At 48.5% G+C, this 9757-nt stretch overlaps 1 protein-coding gene across 1 annotated transcript; it reads right to left on the bottom strand.

Annotated features, from left to right (window-relative positions):
• Positions 1-1141: 1141 nt before the first annotated feature.
• LOC149364032 (uncharacterized) lies at positions 1142-3607 on the bottom strand. The gene is made up of 2 exons (XM_089568628.1): positions 3353-3607; positions 1142-1342 (listed from the first exon to the last, which is right to left on the bottom strand). The coding sequence occupies exons 1-2, from the start codon at positions 3605-3607 to the stop codon at positions 1142-1144; spliced, it is 456 nt and encodes a 151-aa protein (XP_089424754.1).
• Positions 3608-9757: the final 6150 nt, after the last annotated feature.

Below are 9757 nucleotides of genomic sequence, written 5' to 3'. Positions count from 1 at the left end.
GCTAGACGGACTGTTTTCGCGCGTGAGGGCTACCTCGAGCGCGTGGTCGCTTTCAGAAGCGTTAGAGCGTCTAGAGGGATTACACGTCTCGGATTGATCCCCGGGCTTCCGCTCCTAATCTCGGGATTATGTTGCATCCGACACCGGTTGTGTGTGGAGTTCCTAAACCTCTTTTTCACAAAGAATGGATCTCTACGGCGCTCCGTGCAGTACGGCGGCTAATTCCCATCAACGTTAGATCCGACACACTTCACAAGAAAGTGCGCGCTCCGAATATTTATTTTTTTAGGCTTCTGGGGTCAGACATCCCTGTCGGAATAAGGAATAAATATTCCCAGGTATACCTTATTCCCAGGGAAATCTGGCTTGACCAGCCAGTAATAGTCTAGTGCGCTAGTGAACATTTTATACTGTGCTGTGAGGAATAGATTCCGCGCTGCTGTTATCACGCTTATCGACAACGTTGGATACCTCTAGGTATCCAGGTGCAAATTTATAGGCAGCGACGGAACTTCTTGTCTAGACTTTTTTTTTTGTCTTTTGTCATCAACTCATCGATAACTTCTTCTTTACGCATGTTCTTATTACGTGACTAGTGCGATCCCAACATGTGTTTAGTCGATGAGGTCACTGCCATCAACTATTTCTATCACTATTTCTGTCCCCATTACTATCACTAACTATTGCTGTCAATATTACGGTCAGTAAGTATTAGTACCACTAACTGTTACTATCACTATTACTACCGCCAACTATTACTGTCACTAATACTATGCTAATACTATCATTAACTATTACTAGAACTATTACTGTCTCTACATTTTTACTAATTATTAATTATCCGTTATTATTTTATTTACTTATTACCTGCTTAATTTCATTCTTACTTCTTAATTACCTGGTTATCGTTATTAATATCGTTCTCGTCGTCGTTATGTCGTGTACACGTTACGTGGCCACGCCATCCATAAGGCAAGAAATGCTTTCACATTAAAACGGACTGAGCAAGGGTTGTGCTGACTTTCAGGCTAACCAGCGAGGAGTGGAAACGGGCACCACCCTGTTACCAAACCACGCTGTCCCGCAGCTCATTTTAATGGGAAATCAGTGTACTGTATGGACCACTAGGAAGTGGCGGGGGTCACCGGCGGCCCTTCTTCGTCGGTGTGCGCGTCCTCCTCTCGGGCAGGAAGAGGACGGTGCGCAGGGTCGCCTCCTCCGCGTTGTCCGTCAGCGGAAGCGTCGTGGGCACACCGTCGTCTGCGGTGCTCGAGCTCCTCGCGTCGACAGCGGCCTGCCTCGAACGTCGCTGCGCCGGGATGGCCTCCACGCGCTCCCGCACCTGTGGCGGTGCCAGTTGCTCATTCAGAAGACCATTAGGAACAATAATCAGCAACGCATGTGCACCTTAAATGAGTTTGGATGCCCCTGCGACACCGAATTATTTGCTGCTGTTTTCCGTATACCTGTATTGTCAGCGTGTGTTTGCTTCTTCAAGCGTTGGCGCTTTGTTTTCACTGTACAGTTCTCTATCGAGTGTCAATTTGTATGGAACTTCATTGTGATGAGCTCTACACCCATACTGCGTACTATTTTTGGGAGATCAAGGGTAGCTGTGTGTGATAACCGACCCATAAAACTGAAAACAACGATTCTTAGGCGGAAGTAACATCACCGATCACTCCATTGTATGGCTCCCGGCACACATGGGCAGCTTAGGGGGTGGCCTGCGGAATCTCAACGAGATCGCACACGAGGCGGCGCGAGGGCTCATAGGCCACGTCCCTCCGGTTTTCCCCGCTACTCCACATATCGTGCACAGGGATCAATTATTCACGTACAACGAGCTCACTAAGCACTTTTATCTGGGCAGACGAGCGTTTCCCCTTCCAGGTAAGAAATTAACTCGCAGCCAGTCGGTCACGTTACGCTTGCTCCAAACGTACTCATACCCCAACCCCTGGCGCATGAAGCACATCGACCCAGACTACGACGGACAACATGTGTGTGACCAGTGTAGTGAACGTGTAGACTTGACCCATACGCTGTGTGGTTGTGCATCGAGTGACGCCTACGCCAAGAACAAGGAACATTGGAACAAAGTACTAAAAAGTGCTTCACTACACGACCAGCTTTGGGCTGTCCAGGAGGCCCGCGAGGCGGGCTCTCTGTGCCGACGTGGGAGCTGCCCTCTACACCTGGCGCCTAGTCGAGTGTCCTTCAGGACCCCTACTGTGGGAAATAGAGTTTTACCACCACCAACTACTCGTATAGTCATATTTTTGCCTTTGCGCTTCTCGATCAGAGCGACAGAAAATTAAAACTAGCACGGATTCGGACCGGTCACCTGTGTAGTCGATTAGTCGGAAGTCGAAAATTGCGCATCCCTTGCAGAGATGGACATCAAGAGCCATAAAAGCTTTCCATTGACCTCCCGAAAAGCCAAAGACGCCTTTCAGATAATCTGGAAAAAGGTATCGCGAATCTCACGTGTAAAACTGCGGCATCTTGTCCTGTTGGCATCCCAAACTTAACATACCAGCTAAAAGCAAAGTAAACCGCGTAGAAGTGCTTCAAAAAACATTCGCGCCGCCCTGAATGCTGCTGTTCTTGAGAATAAATGTTGCAGAAGCATGCTACTGGAACACGCTACCACTACGGTGGACAATAGCAGGGCATGCCAGGCTAGTTTAAATATTAGTTATTGTTTTTTCTGTGCTAGAAGCGGGAACAGGACGCGGTGCTGCGAACTACTGAGTTAGGCAGTGTTGAAGACCTGGCTGGCGCAACCTGACTGTTGTACATGCGACATTGAGATTGGACATATGCAAGTACAATCATGTGGGGGTGGTTTAGAAGAATTGCCTAATCAAAGGAATTCAAAAAAGGCATGAGTTGAAGCCTACAACACCTTGTCGTAGCCATACAGCCGTAAATGAAGGCTTTATGGCGTATTTAAAGCCAGGAGAAAAGCTACACATTTTCAGCACAGTAATACGAAGCTCGAGTGTCGTTAAAGGATTCAAAGCATAAGCACTAACCTCAATCGCCTGACTCTTCCGCTAGAGTCCTCGTACTTGAGGCAACCAGCAAAGTGAATCTACCAATTCAGTCTGGTTGGGCACAGTGCCATCACTAGATAACGCTACTCGAAAGCAAAAGGGAACAACAAAATCAGTTGCTGTGGCTAGGACCAAGCTGAGCATACGAACCCTCAAAGAGGCTTGGGCGAATCGAGAAAGGCAAAAGGCTTGATGTGGGACTAGAGTCTTGATTTGGGCTTGTTGGCCAGAATTTACAATAGAGAATAATGCAGCCTACCCTTTGTCGGTGGAAATATAATAGCGTGTACCTGGAAGAAGGCGGCCACGGCCAACGCCACGATGACGACGAAGGCGATGGAGAACACGACCATGGGGTTAGGCCCCGGTCTTCGGCGCCGGTCCAAGATGGGCCACGGAGGGGGAGGGGCTGCAGATGCAGGGGGCGCCGGTCGCTCCAACCGAACCTTATGCGGATCATGCGGTGGCGGCGGCAGGCGCTGCAGGTGGAAGCCGGGCATCGAGGCCGGCGGCGGCGGAGGCAGGCGTTCGAGCTTCGCGGCCATGCGGTCGTTTGCGCAGGAAAGTTTCTTATTGAGACATCGTTGGCTGACGTTGCTGGCGGCGTTGAGTGCACTGTGTTTCTCACCCGATGCTAGCGCTGTGGTTGCGACCATGGCGATGGCGCTGCCGATGAGGCCATCGATGAGAACGGTTGTCCTCTAAGCACAGACGCGCGGGCTTCTTGATTTGATGTCTGTTGGGAGCAGCGCCATGAACAAGGAATAACACAGGTACGAACACATCCGCTATTTTTCTTAGTGCGAAAGAACTAAGCCGCTGGGTTTATAACCCCGAGCAAATTCGTCCGTTCTCCCGTTGTATGTTCCCAGCTTGCCTAGCGCGAGCCCTCCGTCCCGCGGCACTATCCCCTCATCATCTTCTTCTACGTAGGCCTAATCAGTGCTTAAGCATTCATTCGAAAGTAATAAACATACCCTGTAGTTTTCCTAATTTTTTCTTCAGGAACCCTCCACTTTGGAACACCTAGTAAGAACGTAGGTTCTAGAAATTCAGTTCTACAATAAAGACACGTGCGGTATAGTTGGTAGGACATGAGTGCAGTGAGTTGCGCAACAAAGGACGGGACAAGAGTTTTGTTTAGTTCATTGGGGTTTAACGTCCCAAAGCGACTCAGGCTATGAGGGACGCCGTAGTGAAGGGCTCCGGAAATTTCGACCACCTGGGGTTCTTTAACGTGCACTGACATCGAAATTCATCGAAATTCAGCCGCCGTGGCCGGGATCGAACCCGCGCCTTTCGGGCCAGCAGCCGAGCACCGTAACACTGAGCCACCGGACGGGACAAGACAACAATCGTTTTCAATAAATGTTTGTCGGCTACGGCCATTAATAAATAGAACTCGATTACCAAACTCATTGTTAACGAACACCCTACTTTGCTTCGTTAAACTTATTAGCAGCACTAACTCAGCGAAAAAGAAAATATTACATCTACTGCACTCAAACCTAGAACGTGCATCTTACTTTAACTACTACTGATTCCCGCCTAATGACGCATATTATTCTGTGCCACCATATTATTTACTACGTATCGTGTTCTGACAACTCTTGCTTCGAATACATTTTTAACTCATGCGCATATGATTATGCATGGCTGCTCTTTTCGTGGTTTTTGTTTCGCGTTAATTTACACTGTACATGGTTCCACAGAACTGTATACCTATTTCATGCCCTCTTGGCTGTGTGTTTTTCTTGCGTGTTAATATGACCCCAAACATTTTATTGTCCGCCCACCCCTTTTTATATATAGCCGAAGACAGAACTCAGGAAAGATAATGAAAGATGATGTTCCCCCTCTGCGTAAGAAAAATTGATTGGAGCAGGATATTATAGCCACTCCCTTGATTTGACTGCAAGCCTTGGTAGTAAAAGAAATTCAACCAGCTGCCGGTGTGTATTTACTGCCGGCGCACACGCTGACGTCATTTTTCCGCGCAAGCGTTCATGACATGCGCGTGTGCGAGCGCCGACATCACGGTAGGCGATTGAGTTCCCAGCGTTTTTTAAGCGAAACGCTTCACTAGGCTGAGCAACACCGCGCTTCGCGTGAGCCACACTACCGATTTGCCACAGCTGCGCATGCACGAAACCGAGCAACGTCACGCAGAGCGCAGGTGGCCGCTGCTGCCGCGCGGTCGCCGCCGCCGCCGCCGCCGTCCCAAGAGGAGAAGGTTCTTTCGCAAGCCGTTGCGAGAACGCGTGAGCGGCGGCGGCGGCCATAGAAGAGGCGGCCATCCTCGCCACCGTTTGACCTTTCGCCGCAGCAGTGCGCAGTGCACATTTGAAAGGCGGGGTATATAAGGCGCGCTTGCCCATAGAACACGAGCAGACACTAGCCATGGGAGGAGAAGAAGAAGCAACAGGCGGGCGACGCAGAAACACCGATCCAGAAGTGGTAGCTTGGGAGTTGGCTCAAAAGCAGCGAGAGCTTTTCGCTTCGAGATATCCAGGCTTAACCTTGGCAAAGCCACAGCCAATTTTTTAAAGCGAAAGCCTTTCTTGGCTCTTTAGTGACGTGGACGAAGGTTGTAAACAGGGGCTGTCCGCAAAAATGTCGGCTCGAACTGTCATCTGCCGCCATCTGCCGGGCCAGCGCCGTACATTGCGAGCGGGTTTTCAGTGGGTACCGCATGATGACGCTCTTAAGAGTCGTTAGATAACTCGATAAACCTCGTCGCCTGTTCTTATTCTAGTATTTTTGTGTCTACATGTAGCGCCATGTTTGTTTCAGAAAAGCACAGAAAGTTTGCGGAGTTCATCTAATTAGTGGCCATCAGCACGCTAAAAAGTCGCTGCCTCCCGTAATTCAGCAGTATTGTGTTACGTAGTCACTTGAACACAATAAACACAGTAAAATTAGAACGCAAACAGTAAAATTTATTCCGATAGATAAGCATCACGTAGGTTTCAAACAATAATACAAAGCAATATTTTAGTAATAAAACTTACAAGGTCTCTGTATACAGTTACATAGGTATGAGAAACCAATACACAGAAATATTTTAGTAACATAGTCTCTGCACACAGACATTACCATTAACATGTAGGCAAGAAAAACATTGCATTTCATGCGAACGTGCGTATCAACAGCGCTAATAGCTCGGTGACTAGTTTCGCACATTGGCACCTCTTTAGGCTACCGACATAGCCATGTTAACCATAATTTGCACACCCGATGTCCAAGAGACCTACTCAATGTTTAGGCATCGCTAACAAGCAAAAACGCCCGCAAATCAAACGGCATACCTAAATTCCTGAAGCATCAAAAAATGTCACTCTGATCGGTCAATGAGCCCAATGTTCATGTTAATAGATGGTGGACTAAGAATTCTCAGTGTTCAAGGCCAGTTTTCACGGGATGCGAAATCCGATGGCAAGAAGTATACGAGAGCGGTACACAGTTATGAATGTTCCAGTGGTGAGTAGCAGAAAGATGCAACATACGCGGAAAGGCGTCATCAGTTTCTCCGGTCTAGTTCTATGTTGCCCGTCACAGTGTTCAAAAGTTTGCAGGTCTCGGTCTGCCACTGCTCGATCACAGTGCGCGAGTCTCCGTCGACCAGAAGGGTGGCCTCTTCTGTTCCGAACGGCGTCCACCCGGCGCTCACCTTCCTGCACGAGGAAAGAGAATGGGGGCGTTAGTCACAGCTGCAGTATGCCGACGGAAACCTTAAGAAAACCGACGAGTGACTGCCCAACGGAACCAACCAGAAAAAGGCCAAAATTCACGAAACTCGTTTCTTACGAAGACGCAATCCGCATTTGTGACTCGCTGTTGTGGATAAATGTTAATCTCAGTGATCATCACGTTTTGCCAGCGCTCGAGTGTAGACCACTCAAAGAACCCTTTTGACAGTGTCTATCGCATGAGCCAATGCGGACAAAAGGCGATGAAAAACGCGGATGTGAGACCACGAGTAGCATAAGAATGATGCTGGTGTCACGACTCTCGAGTGTCCGCTACACTCGCCAGAGCTCGTGGAAACCTGTTAGCTTAAGAAATGGGGCGTACATAGACGGCAGCACGAGCGCTCCTCTTCAGTGCGTTCCGTTTCTAGCGCTAAGTTTAGGAAGACATAAAAAAACACTAACTCGACATCATGATCGGATGAGCATTTAAGTATCTAGGAGAGAAGTTTCAAGACGCCACCTGTAGCTGATTGGCCAGCTGGTAGCGGGCGCCACCGTCTGCTAACTCGCAAAAGCGGGCCTGAGGTCACACCCTGATCTCGATTTTGATTACTGGTACAGTTGAATATGCTATCCGTACAGAGATTTGCGGAAACTGTTCCGCTCATGTGTCCATAGTTTCTCTTCGAGTCGGCGACAGATTGTGTGCCCTTGTCTGGCACCCTAACATAGCAAGTGACTCCATCCTAGCCAATCCTAGCCGACAGCTTAGCACCCTCTGACGCTGCGCGCAGAAATATGAACAGTGCATATTTGACGCCGCTATCATCATCTGCGTCGTGCAAACAGGCCTTGACCTACCTGGCGTGCCTTGAGGAAAAAAAAATTTGTCAATTTGACAAAATCATTTCAAAGGAACAAGTATTGCTGAAATGCAGTGGGCTGCATGTTTAAAAAACAAGAAATGGTTTTTTATGCTTGTCCGTTTCCTGAAACTCTTTGAACGCTGCATATTAGCGCTTGTTCTTTACTTGCTGCCATGACATTTTTCACACATATGGACAAAAAGTAGGAAAACAATAGTAGCGCATGAATTTTGTTGTTAACAAATCACTAGCAAATGGGAGAACATCCTGCTACATCTAGGCTAGTGCACATGTGGCAGCAGCTTAGAGAAGCTTAGACACCATGAATCATGCCGAGAGAGTTGGTAGCAGGAGCAAGATTGGTAATTTCTCCCACTGGGTGTTTTTAAAAGCCCAATTTTATGACTATTGCGTCTGCTCACACGAATCGCACTTGCCCTCTTGATAGTCTTTATTTCTCCTTTTTCCTCAACCTTATTATTTATTATCTTCATTTCAGTGCAGTTCATTCTTTCGCTGCACCGGTCAATTATACGTCATGCTTGAGCCGCTATTATCGCAAGCTGAATGTGGGAGTTACATCTCGCGCATGGCCTCTTTAGGCAGAATGTGTATTCACAACAGATGTTCTCGTTTTATTAATGCGTGGGGAGCCACGACATTATTATAATTCCATGCCTCACCACTATACGAGGTCTGTTAGAAAAGTATGCGACCTTTGGCCGAAGAAAAAAAGTGGCATAACTGGAGCGTTAAAAACCTAATAACCTTCAAAGTAGTCTCCTTGGGGCTACACGCACTTGTCCTAGCGGTGCTGCCATTTTCGGAAGTATTCCGAAAAGGCCCCTTTCGGAATGGATTTTAGATCAGCTGTCGTTGCACCCAGAGTGTTCTCTCTTGTCTGATATCGCGCTCCTTTCAATGGCCTCTTGAATTTGGGAAACAGCCAGAAGTCGCAGGGGGCCATATCAGGAGAGCAAGGAGTCTGCTGAACTACAGGAGTCTGGTTTTTCGCCCGAAAGGTCTGAATCATGTGCGTGGCTTGTGGAACATTGTCGTGATAGATGCGCCAATTTCCTCTTGACCTCAACTCCGGTCTCTTGCGCCGCACAGCACCACGTAGGCGACGGAGGACATCCCTGTAGTACTCTGTGGTCATTGTCTGACCATGTGGGGTGCGTACTCGTGGTGTGCCACACAGAGGGAGTCAAAGAAAGCGGTCAGCATCACTTTGACATTGCTGCGCACTTGGCGGGCCTTCTTTGGTCTTGGTGACGTGGAATGCTTCCACTGTGACGACTGGGATTTGGTTTCCGGGTCGCACCCGTACACCCAAGACTCGTCAACAGTGATTATGGTGTCGATGAAGTCGGGGTCACTGTTTGTGGAATCCTGCATGTCCTGTGACACTTCAACACGAAGCTGCTTTTCCTCCACCGTGAGCAGCTTCGGCACGAATTTCGCCGCAACTCTCTCCATGGCCAAATCTTCGGTCATAATGGAATGTGCAGAAAAATTGCTGATGTCCACCTCTTCCGCAATTGCTCGGATAGTCACACGACGGTCCCGCATCACCGCAGCGTTCACTTCGGCAATGACCTGGTCGTTTCGGCATGTTGATGGCCGACCGGAGCATGGATCTCTCTCCACCGATGTGCGGCCGTCTTTAAACCAGTTGTACCACTGCTTAATCTGTGTGCTGCGCATAGCACCGTCACCAAAAGCCGTCTGAATATTACGAATGGTTTCCACTTGGCTTTCGCCCAGTTTCTGGCAAAATTTGATCCACTAGCGCTGCTCCTGTCACTCCGCCATTTTTCTTGCAATAAAAAACCGACGAGAGCACTCCGTACTGCCTCACTCAAACGCTGCGTCCCAGCGACTGACGCTATCGGCAGGCGGGAAAAAATTCGTGCATGCGCACAAATGTTCAAGGTCAGCTAATGCAAGCGCGCTTGTTTGATATCCCTCAGATGTTCGCAAAAAAAAATAAAGTCGGATACTTTTCTAACAGACCTCGTAAATATGCGATTCTGCTGATTTCAACGTAGCGGGTACCATTTAGCTTTCAAGAGAACCCTACCCCTAAAAGGAACGGACTGGGGGACTGTATATTATCTTATTACTCCCTTATAGG

This window comes from Amblyomma mixtum, chromosome 2 (genome assembly GCF_055824585.1).
Source record: "Amblyomma mixtum isolate Tamu chromosome 2, ASM5582458v1, whole genome shotgun sequence".
Lineage (NCBI taxonomy): Eukaryota > Metazoa > Arthropoda > Arachnida > Ixodida > Ixodidae > Amblyomma > Amblyomma mixtum.
Note: the sequence above shows the minus strand (reverse complement) of the source record. Positions and strands in the feature narration are given on the sequence as shown.